Source organism: Salmo salar, chromosome ssa16 (assembly GCF_905237065.1).
Source record: "Salmo salar chromosome ssa16, Ssal_v3.1, whole genome shotgun sequence".
Classification (NCBI taxonomy): Eukaryota; Metazoa; Chordata; class Actinopteri; order Salmoniformes; family Salmonidae; genus Salmo; species Salmo salar.
In genome coordinates, this window is record NC_059457.1 from 4,913,226 (window position 1) to 4,935,089 (window position 21,864).

At 44.7% G+C, this 21,864-nt stretch overlaps 1 protein-coding gene across 1 annotated transcript; it reads right to left on the reverse strand.

The window, feature by feature from the left end:
* Positions 1 to 408: 408 nt before the first annotated feature.
* Positions 409 to 4,713, reverse strand: LOC106573082 (dnaJ homolog subfamily B member 9). Its single transcript, XM_014147756.2, has 3 exons — positions 4,585 to 4,713; positions 3,676 to 3,903; positions 409 to 3,012 (listed from the first exon to the last, which is right to left on the reverse strand). The coding sequence occupies exons 2-3, from the start codon at positions 3,887 to 3,889 to the stop codon at positions 2,570 to 2,572; spliced, it is 657 nt and encodes a 218-aa protein (XP_014003231.1). The 5' UTR covers positions 3,890 to 3,903; positions 4,585 to 4,713; the 3' UTR covers positions 409 to 2,569.
* Positions 4,714 to 21,864: the final 17,151 nt, after the last annotated feature.

The following is a 21,864-nucleotide window of genomic DNA, read 5'->3' on the forward strand; positions in this document are numbered from 1 at the left end:
TTGTGAGGCCGGATGGACGTACTGCTAAATTCTCTAAAATAACATTGGAGGTGGCTTATGGTAGAGAAATTAATATTAAATTATCTGGCAACAGCTCTGGTGGACATTAGCAGTCAGCATGCCAATTGCACGATCCCTCAACTTGAGACATCTGTGGCATTGTGTGACAAAACGGCACATTTTAGAGTGGCCTTTTATTGTCCTCAGCACAAGGTGCACCTGTGTAATGACCATGTTGTTTAATCAGCTTCATGATATGCCACGTCTGTCAGATAGATGGATTATCTTGGCAGAGGAGAAATGCTCACTAACAGGGATGTAAACAAATTTGTGCACAACATTTTGGAGAAATAAGCTTTTGGTGCGTATGGAAATATTATTTTAGCTCATGTAACATTGGACCAACAATTTACATGTTACTTTTATATTTTTATTCAGTATACATTTACCAGCGTTGACATGATTCATGCTGCACCAATGTAGAGCAAAATGTATTTTCCAAGACAACAGTCATTTAACAAAATATTTAGGCACTGATTCATGTATTGAGAAAATCAGGGTTGGGAATTTCCTTGGCATTACCAAAAACAAAATGTCTACTAGGAGGTTGCATACATACCTGCCAAAATTCAGCACAATGCCAAAAGAAAGCAAATAAAGTTTCTTTTCTGATATTTTATTTCCTGAACACTTATTTACAGGGACAATACACCATTTTTCTGTCAAAGTAACACATTTTATCCAAAGGATTCAAATAATGAAAGTGCTTATATGGGTCAAGGTATGACAACGATAAAGCCAGCAAACAGTGGCAAAAAAAGACGAAAAAAGGAGTGCTGGCTTTACACATGACATAACAAAACTGGATAACATACATTTCTAGTCTACAGTCTAGGGAAACAGGTTACGGATGTTTATGAGGTGTTGGATGAACAACACTGGATTGTATTTACACCAACGTGAGCTTATGAATTCAAGTGGTCCATGCAGACAGGAAGAAAGATGTTGACAAAGAAGCAATGGCAAGCACACAGCAGCAACAAAAACAGCTGGCTACGTGAACTGCAAGTAGTTTCCAATGTGATCCCTTGGCCATACGAGTCCTTGTAGAGCTGAATAGTTTGACCTAATTTCAACTACAAGTGGTGAGCATCCCTTTACAAAACAGTACATCAAAATGCTGCATTATAGTTTCACTAAATGTTCAAACCGAGGGGATATATTTCTGACATTTTTCTCCATTTATCAACAAAAAGTAAACCTGTCCCAGCGTCATTGTCCACACCGTTTTGTTCCAACTAAAGGTTGCTGGATTCACACAATGGAGTCGTGTAGGCTATACAAACTACTAAATGCACACAGAAAATGTCTAGGTCTGGGAGTGGTAGTAGTTACTAAACACTTTTGGCTAACGAGTAAGAGCCTTTGTAAATATTCAAGAGGGGTACTAAATATACTGTACATAGAATGATAGTCTAATGCAGGGTTTCCCAAACTTGGTCCTCGGGACCCCAAGGGGTGCATGGTTTGGTTTTTGCCCTACCACTACACAGCTGATTCAAATGATCAACTAATCATCAAGCTTTGATCATTTGAATTAGCTGTGAAGTGTTAGGGCAAAAACCAAAACGTGCACCGAGTTTGTGAAACGTTGGTCAAATGGATATATAAAACAATTTCTTAACACTATTCCCAAAAATATTCTCCTCTACCACGTTCAAATTCTTAGCTATACTTGATGTAAACTGTGTGCAATATGCTTCAAAAGCTGTTCAGTGCATGAATTATTATTATTATTGATTGTTTTACAAACAGTGTCTGCTCAAAAGTGTTTTCATTAGCTACTTACTTTAACTCAACAGAGTAGCATTGACCAGCACTTAGGTCACAGCATCAACAAAAACACCTAGCTCCCACCACAGGTGCCTACCCAGTTGCAAGCTGTTGCAGGGTAATGTTCATTAGGGCACACCATAGAGAAACATTTCAAAATGTTGTGCAACAGAAAACAAAAACGACCTTTTCTTATTGGACAAGTTCAGATCAGTGGAGGCTGGTGGGGGGAGCTATAGGAGGACGGGCTGATTGTAATGGCTCCCGAGTGGTACAGCGATCTAAAGCACTGCATCTCAGTGCTAGAGGCGTCACTGCTGACCCTGGTTCGATCCCGGGCTGTATCACAACCGGCCGTAATCGGGAGTACCATAGGGCGGCGCACAATTGTCCCAGCGTCTTCTGGGTAAAGGGAGGCCAGGGTAGGCAGTCATTGTAAATAAGAATTTATTCTTAACAGACTTGCCTAGTTAAATAATAGGTTAAATAAATAAAAATATATATTTTTTTTTAAATGGCTGGAATGGAATGAAGGAACGGAGTCAAACGTGGTTTCCATGTGTTTGATACCATTCCATTAATTCCATTCCAGCCATTACAATGAGCCAATCCTCCAATAGCTCCTCCCATCAGCCACAACTGGTTCAGATAGTACCTCCCCATTTCAAATCGCTTTCTTCCATTTCATGCCTGATGAACACAACCCAAGGGATGTGGATACGGACTTTGCCCGTCCTCAGGAGCCAGTGCAGTCAGTGTACGTGTTGACCATGTTCCCCCTGCGTTGTGTCACTGTTCTGCAGTGTTGCTTCGCTGTAGTACTCTGAAACCTGCTCTCAGTCTGCTTAGTAGTGTCCCTGTGAAAAGTAAACTTCTTCATGTCGTTAAACATGCCGTCAAAGCCACCACCACCTGCTGCTCCAAAAGCCCCTTGGGAGTGTCTCTTGTGTCTGCTGTGATGGGCCTCCTGGTGGGCCCGGAAGTGATCCTCGAAGTGCCTCTTGTGACGGGCGTGCCAGTTCTGGCTGTAAATATCAAAGTCCTTGAACATGTCGCCAAAGTTGAAGGGCGGGTGGACATTTGGACTGTTTCTGCCTTTGGTTCCATCATTATGGAATGTTCCATGTCCAAACTGGTCATACTCTTGTCTCCTCTTCTCATCTGACAATGTTTCATATGCTGTAGATGAGAGAGTTGCAAAAAAGCGTTTCAGATCATACCAATGATTCTATTAGCAGTAGTGTAAAAAAACAACAGTGATGTAATTTGGCTATAACACAATAATAAGAAAGAAAGCGCTGGAACGTGAGTAGACATTTTTACATAAATAAAGACACTACAGTAAAGTATCAACCTGTAATAGGAATATTTAAGATGACTAAACTTCATATTTAATTTAGCATGATCAACACAATTATTTAGCATATTTTGAGTTTCTGTAATACAAATCCTTTGCAGAGTTACACTCAAGGTGTGGGTTGATGGTTGCTAGACTGGAAGCCAAATGTTATGGATTCTCATATCTGTTGATAGCGATTGACTCCAGACTGGAGATACAAGGACACACTGTTTATTCACGGTTGTATTGTATTGATGACATTCTGTGAACAATGTGCGATTCTGTAGCAGCTGACAAAGTCACTGCCTTTTCGTTTTGACTTCCTACAGAACATTTGCCGCTTTTTGATTAGGATATAGAGGCCTGCTCAGATAAGGCCAGTTAGATATTTTCTCTGCTTGTGCTGGACTTGCAACTTATAATAAACCAGATTTGACTCTTGATTTACTTTATCTGGGACTGCTCTTCTCCTTTGTTCACCTGGAAATTCCTATTACACTTACCCTCAGCAATGTCTCTAAACTCTGTCTCAGCATCTGGGCTCTTGTTCTTGTCTGGGTGATACTTCATAGCCAGCTTGTGAAAAGCCTTCTTTATCTGACGCTCGTTGGCATCTTTCGGAACTCCCAATATGTCATAGTAGTTCTTTTTGGCCAGTATTAACTCTATTATCAGGATACAAACTGCAAATGCGAAGGCTGACTGTGAAGTTCCCATGGTGCTGGTGGCTTCTGTAAAGTAAATACGGGAGGAGTAGAAGAAAAGTTGCGCTACACTACAGCATACACATGTAAAAAAAAAAAAAAAAACGTACAATGCATCAACTGAGACCACAGTACCCTGTATTATTTATGCAAAGGAGTGAGCAGAAAAGGTATACTACCCGTATTGATATAATCTCCAACCTAAATATCCCACATCATGTAGTAGAGTAGTTTTAGCTAATCGTGTGACATATTTCACTATCAACAGTTTCTTGAGTTGAGAAAAGTGATATCACACTTACTCTGATCAGCTGCATCTTGACGAAACTATTTACAGTATTGATGGAGACAGGCAGGCAGATTGAGCCTGGTTGAGCTAGCTAACGTTAGCTATTTTGCAGTCTATTAACTGCATATTAGCTCGCTAAGAAAACCCAGTTAATCTGAACTGACACGACATTAGCGATATTTTGTATGTTTTTTTTTTTCATTCATCCAAAGATACCGGCACAACAAACTACACATTGCTGGTGATGATGTTGTCAATCTTATATAACGTTAGCTAACGTTAGCTAACTAATGTTAGCTGATGGTTAGTTCACAATTTAACGCTAGCAAGCTTGATTGCCCAGTAAAGCCAAAAAAACAATGATTGAATGTCCCTAATCATGGTGAGAGTCATAACTGCAACAATACAGTTTCACTTACATTTTTGCTGAATTGCGAAGGATAACTTCAGTTAATAAGTCGCTTTATCGCGCACCTTCTTCTTCCTTGGTGGTGTTTAGGGTGGACTACACCGGAAAAGGTTTATTGCTGCCAACTACTGGATGCAAATGGGAAAAGGAGGGAAAATAGAAAACGGAAAGGGAAATAAACTGAAACCAAAGACAGTAGCTACAGTATGAAGAACACTAGATGCATCCTAATTAAGAAAAAAACATGATTTTACAATGAGTGGATGGAGAAAGGTATCTAGTCTTTTCTGGGGAAAGGGCTCTACATGGAACCCAATAGGGTTTTACCTGGAACCAAAAAGGGTTCTTCAAAGTGTTCTCCCATGGGGACAACCAAATAACCCTTTTAGGTTCTAGATAGCGCCTTTCTTTGTAAGTGCAGTCATCCAAGAAATAACACCATATATATACTCTAGTGCTACATCAAAACATCTGAAGCTGGAAACTCTTACCTCCCTCACTAGTTTTAAGCACCAGCTGTCAGAGCAGCTCACAGATCATTGCACCTGTACATAGCTTATCTGTAAATAGCCCATCCAATCTACCTCATCTCCATACTGTATTTATTTATTTATCTTGCTCCTTTGCACCCCAGTATCTCTACTTGCACATTCATCTTCTACACATCCTACCATTCAAGTGTTTAATTGCTTTATTGTAATTACTTCGCCACCATGGCCTATTTATTGCCTTACCTCTCTTATCCTACCTCATTTGCGCACACTGTATATAGACTTTTGCTACTGTATTGACTGTATGTTTGTTTATTCCATGTGTAACTCTGTGTTGTTGTATGTGTCGAACTGCTTTGCTTTATCTTGGCCAGGTCGCAGTTGCAAATGAGAACTTGTTCTCAACTAGCCTACCTGGTTAAATAAAGGTGAAATAAAATTTAAAAAATAAAACAAAATCAATAGGGTCTGTAAAATATTTTGTTTTTTACATTAATTTAAATACTGAACAAAAATATAAACACAACATGGAACAATTTCAATGATTTTACTGAGTTACAGTCCATATAAGGAAATCAGTCAATTGAAATAAATTCATTAGGCCCTAATCTATGGATTTCACATGACAGGGTAAGGGCACAGCCATGGGAGGGCATAGGCCCGCCCACTTGGGAGCCAGTCCCCCCCACTGGGGAGTCAGGCCCAGCTAATCAGAATACGTTTTTCCCCACAAAAGAGCTTTATTACAAACAGAAATACTTGTCAGTTTCATCAGCTGTCCAGATCTCAGACAGTCCCACAAGTGAAGAAGCCGGATGTGGAGGTCCTGGGCTGGCGTGGTTACACGTGGTCTGCGGTTGTGAGGCCAGTTGGACGTACTGCCAAATTCTCTAAAACGACGTTGGAGGTGGCTTATGGTAGAGAAATGAACATTCAATTATCTGGCAACAGCTCTGGTGGACATTCATGCAGCCAGCATGCCAATTGCACGCTCCCTCAAAACTTGAGACATCTGTGGCATTGTGCTGTTTAATCAGCTTCTTGATATGCCACACCTGGCAGGAGGACGGACTGTGGAACATTTCTGGGATCTTTTATTTCAGCTCATGAAACCTGGGACCAACACTTTACATGTTGCGTTTATATTTTTGTTCAGTGTACTTAAGCTAGAAGCATTTATCAACATGCTCCACCTTATAATATGATTTATCTTGTGTAAAGTAATAATTCTCTTTAGTTTCCATTTTTTGTAACATTATTTTAACATTATGCAAAGCTGCAAAAATTCTTGATTTCGTATCATACACATAGCGTCTTAACGCATTTTATTTTGAACACTAAATCAGAAAACTGGAAGTCTTAATGTTGCTGCCATGATGCTAATGAAAGTAGGCCTAACCCGAAGTGGAATTGTGATGTTTGTTTGTGTTTCTTCCACCCAGAGGGAGCGGGTGCTCTGAGCCACGCATTCTCGGGTCAAGATCTATTTATTGCTTTGCTCTTAGGAACAGGGCACCATTGAAAGGAGGGATTTCTGGGTTAGCGTTAAGGGTGGAGATGGAGCAATTGAAATGGAAGATTCCTGGTGTTTGTGACGCCCGTCATTTGGTGCAACGCAGACCCGGTGCGGAGCGTGGTGAAACAGAGGTGTCAGAGTCTGTCCTTTTGAGTTGCGAATTAGAGTCTTTACCGACAAAGTCATGTTAGGACATATCAGTTACAGAGGAGGCTGGTGGGAGGAGCTATAGGAGGACGAGCTATTTGTAATGGTTGGAATGGAATGATTGGAATGGAGTCAAACATGTGGTTTCCATATGTTTGATGCGTTTGAAAATGTTCCATTTAATCCATTCCAGCCATTTCAATGAGCCCATCCTTCTATAGCTCCTCCCACCAGCCTCCACTGATCAGTTATCCTGTTAGAGCTTTTGTGCCGAATCCACAACAGTGTTTCATGCAGTGTGTCCAATCTGTCCATCCTGATCATGTCCTCTAGCCCTAAATCCTTCATTTTGACACCACCTCACATCAGAGCAGTATGCAGTACAGCATTGTTTTTTGCCTTCATAATCATGTTGTATCTGGTGAGATTCTGGGGCAGCTGATTTGCTTGTGTTGTTTTTCTATGCTGAGTCTAGAATGGCACCCTACACCCTATAGTGCACTACTTTTGAACAGGGCCGAGTGCCCATTGGGCTCTGGTCAAAAGTAGTGCACTATTTAATAGGGTGCCATTTGGGACACAACCTTAAGCTCTCTGATGCCTTCCTAAATGTCAAGTTTTGCTATGGCAACAGCATAGCCTACATAATGTTATATAAGATAAGTCAGTCAATGAGAGAACTGTCTTACTATGTAGTAGGGATGCCAAACGTTCAGCCTGCTGCACAGACCTTATGGATGCTCTAGTCTAGAGTGCCTGGTTAAACTGTGCATTTTTACTCTCATGATTAAATTAGGAAGAAAAAAAATGTAATTGTTGTAAAAATGTGTCTGTGCTTTATTTACTATCATCATATATAAAAATATTGAATTACTTTGACATATTTAATTATGTTATATTACTCACATTTCCTTATGGGTGAGAAAACGTGTTACTACATTACAGAAGCTTGCTTTTTTACCACATTACATATCCTTTTTGCTTCAGATTGGTGATCTTTAGTTTACAGTCATCACAAATACATTAAAATCAATTGCTTTAAACAGATTCATATATTTGGTTTGGTACTGTTGATTTTGTTATACTCGCCTGTCCGTCGCAGGACTTAATGTGGTTATTGATTTGGACATGCTAAAACTGTGTTTTGACATTGGGCTATTTATCAAAATGTCTTGTCAACAGGAAGTAGAGACAGAATCATTATCAACTGTCACGACTTCCGCCGAAGTCGGTCCCTCTCCTTGTTCGGGCGGCGTACAGCGGTCGACGTCACCGGCCTTCTAGCCATCGCCGATCCACTTTTCATTTTCCATTTGTTTTGTCTTTGTATTACGCACCTGTTTTCAATCCCCCAATTACTTGTTCATTATTTAACCCTCTGTTCCCCCATGTTTGTTTGTGAGTAATTGTTTATTGTATTGCGCGCCGTATTTGTGGCCTGGTAATTTTACTACGTGTATTGTTATACTGTTAAGTAAAATTGCTTTCATTACTCGTATCTGCTGTTCTGCACCTGACTCATCTCACCAGCTACACACAGACGCATTACATCAACTTAAGTTTTAGGGATATAAACATAACATTAATTTCCAATGATATAGTTCTTAATCAGGTAAAAACTGCAGAATGAGTACAAAAACGTGATGTGATTTATTTTGATGATTTACCAGAAATCACCAAAACGAGTTTGCACTGCCCTGTTTGTTCCCTTATCATATAGGCTATTTATATTACAGATAGCCTTATCTGTCGGGACTTTCCGATTGGACACTCAACCCATTTTAACCCAGGGCCTTTGTTTCTGGCCTTGCATAAAAACTAGCACTGTAGAACTGAATAAATTAGTGTATGTTCACCATGTAGTATTACCGTGTCTACTTTGTCTCTGACAGGCTGAGAACCCGTCTCTGAAAGCAGAGGTCAGGGAGGCCCTCACTCTGGTGGGTTACAACAACGGCCTGGGCATCAGGGTTCGACGGAGGGCGAACCAGGTACAGTAATATGTGTCTGTGTGATTGTTTTTTTGTGTCTGTGGTTTGTCAAACGGTCACTGCGTTTCAGTTTATCCAATGTTCTCCATTGACTGTGTGTGTGGCACTGGCGGATGTGTGTGTGGCACTGGCGGATGTTATTACCAGTCTCTGTGCCAGACTGTGCCAGACTGACTGACTCCGCTACCTAATATGGGATTTATGGCTGGTGGTGACATGGTGAGAGCTCCACCTTACCCTCTGAAAGGCTTGGTGGAATGTCTTGCTTACACCTGTCCAATCCTCTCAGATCTCCATAAGTGTCTATGAATAGCGGCTAGGGGTGGCTTCTGGGCAGGACCCCACAACCCTCCGGGTGTGTGGTGGACCTACTACTGTACAGCACGACTTGAGGCATTGGTTGGTTGTTTCATTCCATTGCTATACACACATGGATTTGCACAGGTGTAAGCTGGACACACCCACGGCATTTACATGTCTACTATTCACACCCTTGATTCATTCCAGCTAGTTAGATGTGCAACCACTGACTAAATATAGCCAGGGCATATCTCTAGTCTAGCAATAGATACTGTTGTTTCGGCTGTATGGCATCATTGAATAAGATTGCCAATGGTTAGTTAGGTAACTAAAATATATGAGTCAGCTAACTATTTACAGTAACAGTAGTTCATTAAGAAGTCAATACACACTAAATCTTATGCAGATGTTTAGAAATCTTACTTTATCTTGGCACAGTGGCATGGTATGGGCAGCTATTAATTGATGAATGAATAGATAAAAGATTTATATAATGGCATTAGAAGGGTGAACTACTTTGTAAGTACAGGAAGTGTTGGCTGTGCACTTAACCAATGACAGGCATTCCACATTTAACCCCACCCGCATGTGAAAATCGAAATATCAATCTGTGTGTTTTGATTTAATATGCAGTTATATTTAAAAAAGGAATAAACAAACAGTTCCCGATTGCTCCATTTTAAGTCGGAAAATAAATGATCAAAACGTATACGGACCGTAATCTTACCTCAGGAATATGTTGTCCAAGACATAGGTTAATTATCTTCACCGACTTAACAACATAGACACCAAAATGTCGGTCAATTCTCCAGATCAACATTAATTACCACACTTTGGCTGTTGTTCAATCACGTGCATTATCACACCAGCTCTTTATCACTTGTCTGTCATTCAGGAAAACCTTTCCTGTCAGACGATTGCTAGGAGTGGTGGTAGGAGTCAGGCGCAGAGAGCAGAGGTACGGAACTGTGTGTTTATTTAAATCCAAAACACAACACGAACAACGCCAACACAAACGGCGTGGAAAAAATGCCAAGTGCCCAAAACAGGTGCACAGCCAGCCTACAATATCACAGTCGTAAATCGCCAGCACATCCAATGAAAAAAACACAACCTGACGCTAAAATAATCCCGCACAACACTGGGCGGGCTAACCAGGCTTAAATAACCAAAATCAAAAGACAAATGAGGAACAGGTGCAAACAATAAGACAAACCAAACGAAAAGGAAAAAAGGATCAGCGGCGGCTAGTAGGTCGGTGACGACGACCGCCAAGCGCCGCCCGAGCAGGCAGGGGAGCCACCTTCGGTGGGATTCGTGACAGTACCCCCCTCCTGACGCGCGGCTCCCGCAGCGCACCGCCACCGACCTCGAGGGCGACCCGGAGGACGAGGCGCAGGGCGATCCCCATGAAGGCGGTGGAACTCCCTCAGTAGTGGGGGGTCCAAAATGTCCCTCCTGGGTACCCAGCACCTCTCCTCCGCGCCGTGCACCCTCCCAGTCGACGAGGTACTGTAGGCCCCCCCCCCGAAGTCTGGAGTCCAGAATGGCGCGGGGAATACGCCGGGGACCCCCCAATGTCCAGCGGCACCTCACCTTCCTGCATGGGACCAGCCACCACCGGCCTGAGGAGAGACACATGAAACGAGGGGTTAATACGGTAGTAAGATGGAAGTTGTAACCGGTAACACACCTCGTTTATCCTCCTCAGGACTTTAAACGGCCCTACACACTGCGGGCCCAGCTTCCGGCAGGGCAAGCGGAGGGGCAGGTTTCTAGCCGAGAGCCAGACTCGATCCCCTGGTGCAAACACAGGGGTCTCACTGCGGTGCTGGTCAGCGCTCTTCTTCTGCCGTCCACTCGCCTTTGTAAGTGCGTCTTGGACGGCTCTCCAGGTGTCCTTCGAGCGCTGCACCCAATCCTCCACCGCAAGAGCCTCGGTCTGGCTCTGGTGCCATGGAGCCAGGACCGGCTGGTAGCCCAACACGCACTGGAACGGTGACATGTTGGTTGATGAGTGTCGTAGAGAATTTTGGGCTATTTCTGCCCATGGCACGTATCTCGCCCATTCTCTGGGCCTGTCCTGGCAATACGTCCTTAGAAACCTACCCACCTCTTGGTTCACCCTCTCCACCTGCCCATTACTCTCGGGGTGGAAACCCGAGGTCAGGCTGACCGAGACCCCCAAACGTTCCATGAACGCCCTCCAAACTCTGGACGTGAACTGGGGACCCCGATCAGAAACGATGTCCTCGGGCACCCCATAGTGCCGGAAGACATGGGTAAACAGGGCCTCCGCAGTCTGCAGAGCCGTAGGGAGACCGGGCAACGGGATGAGACGACAGGACTTCGAGAACCGATCCACAACGACCAGGATAGTGGTGTTCCCCTGCGATACGGGAAGGTCAGTGAGGAAGTCCACTGACAAGTCTGACCACGGCCGCTGTGGAACGGGAAGGGGGTGTAATTTCCCTCTAGGCAGGTGTCGAGGAGCCTTGCTCTGAGCGCACACCGAGCAGGAGGAAACATAAAACCGCACGTCCTTACCCAAGGTGGGCCACCAGTACTTCCCCCTCAGGTTCCGCACTGTCCTCTCGATCCCAGGGTGACCCGAAGAGGGGAGATTATGGGCCCATCGAATCAATCGATCACGGAGACCAAGCCGTATGTACTGAACACCTCCCGGACACTGCGATGGTGCAGGTTCCGACCGTAACGCCCGCTCGATCTCCGCGTCCAACTCCCATACCACCGGAGCTACCAAACACGACGCCGGAAGAATGGGAGCCGGATCGATGGCCCTCTCCTCGGTGTCATATAGGCGGGACAGTGCGTCGGCCTTCGTGTTCAGTGAACCTGGCCGATAAGAGATCGTGAACCGGAAACGGGTAAAGAACATGGCCCACCTGGCCTGACGCGGATTCAGTCTCCTAGCTGCCTCCATGTACTCGAGATTACGGTGGTCAGTCCAGATGAGGAAAGGGTGCTTTGCCCCCTCAAGCCAATGTCTCCACACCTTCAGAGCCTTGACCACAGCTAACAACTCCCTGTCCCCCACATCATAGTTCTGCTCCGCCGGCCCTAGCTTCCTAGAGAAGAAAGCGCACAGGCGGAGTTTGGGTGGCGTGCCCGAGTGCTGTGATAGCACGGCCCCCACCCCAGTCTCGGACGCGTCCACCTCCACTACGAATGCCAAAGAGGGATCCGGATGAGCCAGCAGTGGAGCGACGGTAAACAGCTCCTTCAGGCGACTGAACGCTCTGTTCGCCTCTGCTGACCAGCGCAAGCGCGCCGGACCCCCCTTCAGCAGTGAGGTAATGGGAGCAGCAACTTGACCAAAGCCCCGGATAAACCTCCGGTAGTAATTGGCAAACCCTAAAAACCGCTGCACCTCCTTTACCGTGGTCGGAGTCGGCCAATTACGCAAGGCTTTAACGCGGTCATCCTCCATCACCACCCCCGAGGTGGAAATGCGATACCCCAGGAAGGAAACGGCTCGTTTGAAAAACTCACATTTCTCAGCCTTGACGTACAGGTCATTCTCCAGCAGTCGCCCAAGCACCTTGCGCACCAGGGAGACATGCGCGGCGCGGGTGGCGGAATAAATCAGGATGTCGTCAATATACACCACCACCCCCTGTCCGTGCAGGTCCCTGAGAATCTCGTCAACAAAGGATTGAAAGACGGCTGGAGCATTCTTTAACCCGTACGGCATGACGAGGTACTCATAGTGGCCCGATGTGGTACTGAATGCGGTTTTCCACTCGTCTCCTCCCCGGATACGCACCAGATTGTACGCGCTCCTGAGGTCCAGTTTCGTGAAAAAACGCGCGCCGTGAAATGATTCCACCGCCGTAGCGATGAGAGGTAGTGGGTAACTGAACCCTACTGTGATGGAATTTAGACCTCGATAATCAATGCACGGACGCAACCCTCCATCCTTTTTCTTCACGAAAAAGAAACTCGAGGAGACGGGTGACATGGAGGGCCGAATATACCCCTGTCTCAGAGATTCCGTGACATATGTCTCCATAGCCAACGTCTCCTCCTGTGACAATGGGTACACGTGACTCCTGGGAAGTGCAGCGTTTACCTGGAGATTTATCACGCAATCCCCTCGTCGATGAGGTGGTAATCGGGTCGCCCTCTTTTTACAGAAGGCGATAGCCAAATCGGCATATTCTGAGGGAATGCGCACAGTGGAAACCTGGTCTGGACTCTCCACCGTCGTCGCACCGATGGAAACTCCCTTACACCTGCCTGAGCACTCCTCTGACCACCCTCTGAGAGCCCCCTGTCTCCACGAAATATTGGGATTGTGACTGGCCAGCCAGGGAATCCCCAGCACCACCGGAAACGCAGGAGAATCAATGAGGAAGAGACTAATCCGTTCCCCATGATCCCCCCTGCGTTACCATGTCCAGTGGCACCGTGGCCTCCCTGACCAGTCCTGACCCTAATGGTCTGCTATCTAAGGAGTGCACGGGGAAAGGTTGGTCCAACGACACCAGGGGAATCCCTAGCCTTAATGCGAGCCCACGATCCATAAAGTTTCCAGCTGCGCCTGAATCGACTAGCGCCTTATGCTGGAAAGAGGGAGAAAACAAGGGGAAAGTTACTAAAACGAACATGTGACCAACAGGGAGCTCTGGGTGAGGTTGGTGCTTACTCACCTGAGATGGACGAGGAGTGCTCCGCCTGCCATCCCGATTCCCAGAGGAGCTCCCCCAGCACCGGTCGGTAGTGTGTCCTCTCCGACCACACTGGATACAAGGGGAGCCTCCTCCTCCGGTTCCCCTGGACGCGGCCCCCCTAGCTCCATAGGTATGGGAGCTGGAGGACCTGGAGGTGGAACCAACAGGGCCCCGTCTGGACGCCCGCGCGCAGCCAGCAGATTGTCAAGACGAATGGACATGTCGATTAGTTCGTCTAGCGACAGGGTAGTGTCCCGACAGGCTAGCTCACGGCGGACGTCCTCCCGGAGGCTACACCGATAGTGGTCCATCAGGGCCCTGTCGTTCCACCCCGCTCCAGCAGCCAAGGTCCGGAACTCCAGAGCAAAGTCCTGTGCGCTCCTCGTCTCCTGACGCAGGTGGAACAGCCGTTCACCCGCCGCCCGGCCTTCTGCTGGGTGGTCGAACACGGCCTGGAACCGGCGGGTGAACTCAGGGTAGTGATCCCTTGCCGAGTCTGGGCCGTACCACACTGCGTTGGCCCACTCCAGGGCACGTCCCGTTAAGCAGGAGACGAGGACGCTTACGCTCTCCTCTCCCGAGGGAGCTGGATGAACGGTAGCCAGGTACAAATCCAACTGTAGCAGGAACCCCTGGCACCCAGCCGCCGCTCCATCGTACTCCCTGGGGAGAGCCAGGCGTAGGGCTCCGGGTCCGGACGTCGGTGGAGGGGTAGATGGTGGAAGGGGAGTTGGTGCTGGGGATGCGGTAGGGAGGCCACTCCTCTCCCATCGGTCCATCCTCTCCATCATCTGCTCCATCGCTGAGCCGATTCGGTGGAGGATGGTGGTATGGTGAAGGACCCGTTCCTCCATCGATGGGAGAGGAGGGGAGGCTGCTCCTGCTGACTCCATAGCTGGTGCGGGATTCTGTCAGACGATTGCTAGGAGTGGTGGTAGGAGTCAGGCGCAGAGAGCAGAGGTACGGAACTGTGTGTTTATTTAAATCCAAAACACAACACGAACAACGCCAACACAAACGGCGTGGAAAAAATGCCAAGTGCCCAAAACAGGTGCACAGCCAGCCTACAATATCACAGTCGTATATCGCCAGCACATCCAATGAAAAAAACACAACCTGACGCTAAGATAATCCCGCACAACACTGGGCGGGCTAACCAGGCTTAAATAACCAAAATCAAAAGACAAATGAGGAACAGGTGCAAACAATAAGACAAACCAAACGAAAAGGAAAAAAGGATCAGCGGCGGCTAGTAGGTCGGTGACGACGACCGCCGAGCGCCGCCCGAGCAGGCAAGGGAGCCACCTTCGGTGGGATTCGTGACATTTCCTGAATCAGCTGATGTTGCACTATAATTTCCCCACATAACTAAACAGCTAAACATCAAATGCGCATTAATCAACTGTTATGCATAATTATTGAAGAACTCCATTAATGACTGTATCGATTTTTGGTTTGATTTCATCTTGTTAAAGTTACTCTTTCTGTTAACATTCCATTTTGCAATCCATACATTATTTTGGATATGTGTGCCCATGAAAACTGTTTTCACAATATAACATAGGGAGATACCAAATATTATGAGGTTACAGTGCACTTCCGAGATCTCCATACAATGTGTAATTCAATTGTTAAATGCTTAGTATATGATATAATGACAAACAGCAGTATCATTTACATTGACAATTTAGTCATTTAGCAGATGCTCTTATCCAGAGCGACTTACATAAATGTATGGAAAGAAAGGTAGTGTTATGTCACATGATTTTTGCCAAATCTGTGAAGACTCCAAGCCTGAGAAAGTGTCACGTCTTGACCAGTTAAGGGGTTATTTGTTATTATAGTTTGGTCAGGACGTGGCAGGGGGTATTTGTTTTATATGGTTCGGGGTGTGTGTGTATGTAGAGGGGTGTTTGGTTTATGTATTCCGGGGTTTTTGTCATTGTTCTATTTTAGTGTATTTCTATGTTCTGTCTAGTCATTGCTATTTCTATGTTTAGGTAATTGGGGTTGGGGCCTTCAATTGGAGACAGCTGTCTATCGTTGCCTCTGATTGAAGGTCCTATAAATAGGAATGTGTTTGTCATGGGATTTGTGGGAGGTTGTTCTTTGCATAGCTGTGTGTTGCCTGCAAGACTGGTGTTCGGCGGTCTTGTTTTGTTGATAAGTGGTCTAATAAAGTTAATATGAGCACTCAACCCGCTGCACCTTGGTCCATCCACTACGACAACCGTTACAGAAAGGGTTTAAACACAGGCTTTGATTCAACTCATGAATTATATTGAATGTATCTGTTTTGTATAGCTTAATGTTTTCACATGAAAAAAAGGCAAATTATTATTAATGACTTTTGTAACAGCTTCAAACAGTTGTTCATTACAATAAATGCTCACGGGTACCCTAGTTTATAGAAAGACCCATGTACACACACACACACACAGGACAGAGGACCCTGCAGCCCACTTACTGTAGTGTGGAGCAGCAACAGTTGAGACGGTGCAAAAATAGGTGTAATTTATTTAACAGTACAAATCAAATCAAAGGTATTTATAAAGCCTTTTTTACATCAGCATATGTCACAAAGTGCTATACTGAAACCCAGCCTAAAACCCCAAACAGCAAGTAATGCAGATGTAGAAGCACGATGGCTAGGAAAAACTCCCTAGAAAGGCAGTAACCTAGGAAGAATCCTAGAGAGGAACCAGGCTCTGAGGGGTGGCCAGTCCTCTTCTGGCTGTGCCAGGTGGAGATTATAAGAGTACGTGGCCGTTAAGGCCAGATTGTTCTTCAAGATGTTCAAACGTTCGTAGATGACCAGCAGGGTCAAATAATAATCAGTGGTTGTAGAGGTTGCAACAGGTCAGCACCTCAGGAGTAAATGTCAGTTGACAAAGTAGCACGTCCGGTGAACAGGTCAGGGTTCCATAGCTGCAGGCAGAACAGTTGAAACTGATCAGGTGGACTGGGGACAGCCAGGAGTCATCAGGCCAGGTAGTACTGAGGCATGGTCCTAGGGCTCAGGTCCTCCTGGACGGGAGGGAGAGCGGGAAGGGATGAGAAGACTGTGATCAGAGAAGACTGGATCCAGAGGTTGTATTTACAAAATATACAAGCAATGAAAAATTATAAAAAATAATTGTCAAATATATTTCAAAACTACAAACATTAAATGGTCTTTAGCAGAACAACCTCCACACGAGGGCAAAATGCCTCAAAGGGCAAAATGTCCATAAACTCACACATCTGAGATGAATATGGCAGAGTTATAGAAACAGCATGTTGTCTGACAAGCAGCCCTCCATGAATGAGGAGAACGAGGATCCTAAATGGACCTGCCCTAACCTGGCATAAACCATTCTCACCTTTAAACAGATTAATTCTCAATGACAGCGGCTGATCGTTAACTCATTAATGAAAACAAAGACATTATATGCACAAACGTTCATGTTTTAGCTTAACAATTAAAACACCCCTTAAACGGGATAAACCAAGTACAAATAGTGGTGAGTAGAACAAGTTGGCGATAGAACAGAAGAATTACAAATGCTAAATATTTCTAAATAAATGACATTATTACCAGACATTGGCATTTGTGTTCTTTACATGATACAATGCACCGTTTGAGGCAATTAGCGAAATCATAGTCTATTTAGCAAGCAAATGTTTGTACCATACGATCAGTCCGTTTGTGTAGGGAGAAATGGAGGGAAATTTCCAGACTTGGCAATGGCTCAAAGGCATATCGTCACACACACTCTATTACCCAGATATAAAGTAGGACCTGACCCCACAGATGTAATCAAACAGTTGGTAGATGGGTTTGCCTGTCAGGGCTTCCAGATTCTGCAGAGTCTGAAGAGCAATCAGTCCCCTGGAGAGTAGAAAACACACACACACACACACACACACACACACACACACACACACACACACACACACACACACACACGGGTCGTAGGGCCAGGACAATATCAGTATTGTGATATTTTTTCCTTGGCAAAAATCAAAACACGAAGCAAGACCAAACTCTTTGGTCCTTTAACACTAGAACCGCCATAGACCAATTGCCACTGAAGTTTGATTTTGTAAATAAATAAAAATCAGCCCGAAACAAGTATGTCCTGCTCCTTCCCGGACTTTTTAAATGTTTATATTTTACACTGCTCATTTGTCAGAATTTTGAAATCAGACACTGAAAAGTCTTTTTTTCACATCTACAGTATTCCCAACTTAACCACCAAGCAGTGTGCTGTAAAACGTTGGTACCCAGTGTCACGTCCTGACCAGTAAAGGGGTCATTTTGTTATTGTAGTTGGTCAGGACGTGGCAGGGGTGTGTTTGTTTTGTGTGTTTCGGGGTTTTGGTTTATGTTCTATGTTTTCTATTTCTATGTGGGTTTTCTAGTTGCTTTATTTCTATGTTCAGGGTTTTGGTTTGGCCTTCAATTGGAGGCAGCTGTTCTTCGTTGCTTCTAATTGGAGGCCATATTTAAGTAGGGGTTTGTCTTCATGGGTTTTGTGGGTAGTTGTTTTTTTGTATAGTCCTTGTGTCCTTACGGAACTGTTGGTTGACGGCGATTTATTTTGTTTAAGCGTTCACTTATATATAAATAAAAGCAGATGAGCACGATACCCGCTGCGCCTTGGTCCACTTTCTACGACGCACCTGACACCCAGCCAGGCGCTAATGCATCTCTCTCTCCTCACTGAATTAATGACAAATGGATGAATGGGCGATAGTTGTGCACTGTACTTCACAATGTAATTTAAATGAGGCCTAACTGAATGATAAGGAGGTTGAAGAGGTTGATTTAATTTAGAAAGACAATAGTGTAATAAAGAGTTTGTGTTATGCCTATTTATCAGTAGCAAATAATTTGACCCTGCTTTTGGGCTTGATACCATTCTCTTTTATGTTTAACTTTGTAAAAAGAAGATGTTATGGGACTGTGTTATTTACTGTAACTACTACTAATCACATGTATTGTGCAAAACATATCCTTGACTCTATCCAGCGAAGCAAATGATGCCAGCCCACTGAATGAATGACAAATGGATGGAATGGACAGTAATTATGCACCTTACTTCACAATCAAATTTAAATTAGGCCTAACTGAATGATGAGGGTGATGAGGTTGATTTAGTTTAGAACAACAATAGTGTAATAATGAGGTTGTGTTATGCCTATTATTAGCGTTGGTGCTCATGTTAATAATTTGACCACGCGCCTTGCAGATTGATAGCATTCTCTTTTACGTTTTACTTTGTCAAAAGAAGCTGCAACAGGACTGTTTTATTTACTGTAACTACTACTAATCACATGTATTGTAAGGGAAATGAAAACATGCTATGTGTTGCAGTAGGCCTTCAGAATGATGCAAAACATATCCTTGACTATATCCAAGTTGATGAGCGGGAAACAAACGATGCCAGTCAGCCTACACAGCCAGCCTATCGAAACTAGACCTAAACTATACCCACATATTTTTGTTACACATAATAAGAGTTAGCCTATAGACAAGATTAAATGAACAATAATCTGATGAGTGACAATATTGGGCCTATCAGTTGGGTGCGTCTTGTAATTTACAGATTCAGGGAAAGGAGCATCACTTTATCAAATCCTCCTTCAGAGTCACAAGCAGGTGAGACATTTGGATTACACTTACCTTTGTCAAATAACTCTCGTAATTCAAGAGGTGCAGCTCTATTTCCAAATATTCCAAGAATATCCATGCTGTCCATGCATTCAGCACATGGCCACTTGTGCGGCAGCATTGCTCTGGCTACTAAGCAAAAACTAGTAACATAATAAACATATAATTAAAATATACTATCAATAGAAACCAGATAGAAACTGATAATGGTGCATGTGACTTCAGTGACATGAATGATGGGGAGGGTGAAGAGGGTGATTGAATTTGATTGATCTGAATAATGAGGGCGAAGAGAATGATTGAATTTAGAACAATAGTGTAATTTCGATGAAGAATTGTGGGTATTGTGGGCAGTCAAATTATTTTATTATGAAAGGCTGGAAATTGTAAATATTGCATATCATTTCCCCTTGGAGCCTCTCCGCAAAACCCCCCAGAACAGAGCCAACTGAGATGGTGATCCCAACTGCCACGGTGAGAGAGGAGTCTGGGAAGGATGACACGGTTTGGATAGAAAAGAGTGATGAGTTTATGTGATATGCCGATGTTGCAGCACACCAGAGATTAGACTGTTGCTCATGCGCACAGAAAATGAAACAGTTATTGCACTCTTGTATGTCTGTGGGACATTCGGCAGAAAGAGCATGGATGTGGAGTCATTTTGGTTTGATAGGTATGGGGTGGCCTTTTTCTGAGAGACCATGCCACGCAACCGCTTCAGGGAGATTACACGACACCTGCGACAGGTGCACACGGAATAAGGCGCATGAAAACTTTCTGCAGTGCAACCGATTTGTTTGTAGGGCTTGCTCACTCAAAGCCCCGAAGCTGAGTGCTGACTGTGGACCCAAAGCATAAAGAGAAGACAAGATTGATTAATGCAGTGCAGTGTCCGATACAATCAACAAATGACTGTGTTTATATCTTGTCATGAATATACTGTATCAGCCAATCAGAGCTGTGTATTTAAATATATTCAGATTTGTTTCCTAACACCCACACAATCGGACTGAGCATTTCAAGGCTCAGGGAAATAAAGGATAACATTTCTATTTTGGAGTTATTTTAACACACACAGTGATTTATCAAAAATACAGAGATTATTTAAATACAATTACCAAAACTGCATTGGGGCTTTAATAGTTGTCAAATACTTGCTTCCTCTGTGCTTGGGAGAATCTCAATTTAATTTCCTTGATTTGTCACATCCTCTCTCCTCGTCTCCTTCTCAAAACCCATTGGATGAGAAGGTCATAGGTCCTTCCTTTTCATGGATTTTTGTCTCCATTATTTCAATCTGGCTATGAACACATTGAACAATAGTGCAATATTGCATACAGCATTTTTAAGGAGACATACAAAACAGGTCTGCTGAAACTCTTGAGGCCTACTTAGATATACCTGGGCACCCTATTCTGCACTTGGGTATTTTCTGAGCAGACAATTGCCCACTGCTGCTTTCATCCTTCCACTTGACATTTTGCCTTGGATGTTTTTGGGCTACTGTCAAACTTGAACTCCACTTGGATGTACTCTGCGGCCCGGGGTTAGAAGGATTACTTAATCCTATCCCAGGTATTCAGGTTTCAGGTGTCTCCGGAAGGTGGTGATTGACTCCGCTGTCCTGGCGTCGTGAGGGAGCTTGTTCCACCATTGGGGTGCCAGAGCAGCGAACAGTTTTGACTGGGCTGAGCGGGAACTGTGCTTCCGCAGAGGTAGGGAGGCGAGCGGGCCAGAGGTGGATGAACGCAGTGCCCTTCTTTGGGTGTAGGGACTGATCAGAGCCTGAAGGTACGGAGGTGCCGTTCCCCTCACAGCTCCGTAGGCAAGCACCATGGTCTTGTAGCAGATGCGAGCTTCAACTGGAAGCCAGTGGAGAGAGCGGAGGAGCGGGGTGACGTGAGAGAACTTGGGAAGGTTGAACACCAGACGGGCTGTGGCGTTCTGGATGAGTTGTAGGGGTTTGATGGCACAGGCAGGGAGCCCCGCCAACAGCGAGTTGCAGTAATCCAGACGGGAGATGACAAGTGCCTGGATTAGGACCTGCGCCGCTTCTTGATTATGTTCTTGATTATGGTGATTGTACTAATCAAAGTGCAACTGCTGCTACTTGTAAACCTTTGAATGCCATCTACCATAGTCACCTTCGTGTTGTTACTGGTGACAGCTTTGATACTCATCACTGTATCCTGTATCAAAAGGTTGGCTGGACTTCGCTAAAGACCCGTAGAGCTCTACAGTACTCCCATTTTTGTTTACAAGACCCTACTTCATAAACTTCCATGTTCTCTAACTTTGCTATTGAATTATAAACACCTAAGTCTTAAGGTTCCTAGGGTCTCCACCGAGTTAGGTAAATCTGGTTTTAGTTTTAATGCACCGTATTGATGGAACAAAATTAATCTTGATGTTCTGGTACCGTTCGGGCAAAGTGCAGACTTTCAGCTTTAATTTGAGGGTATTTACATCCAAATCGGGTAAACAGTGTAGGAATT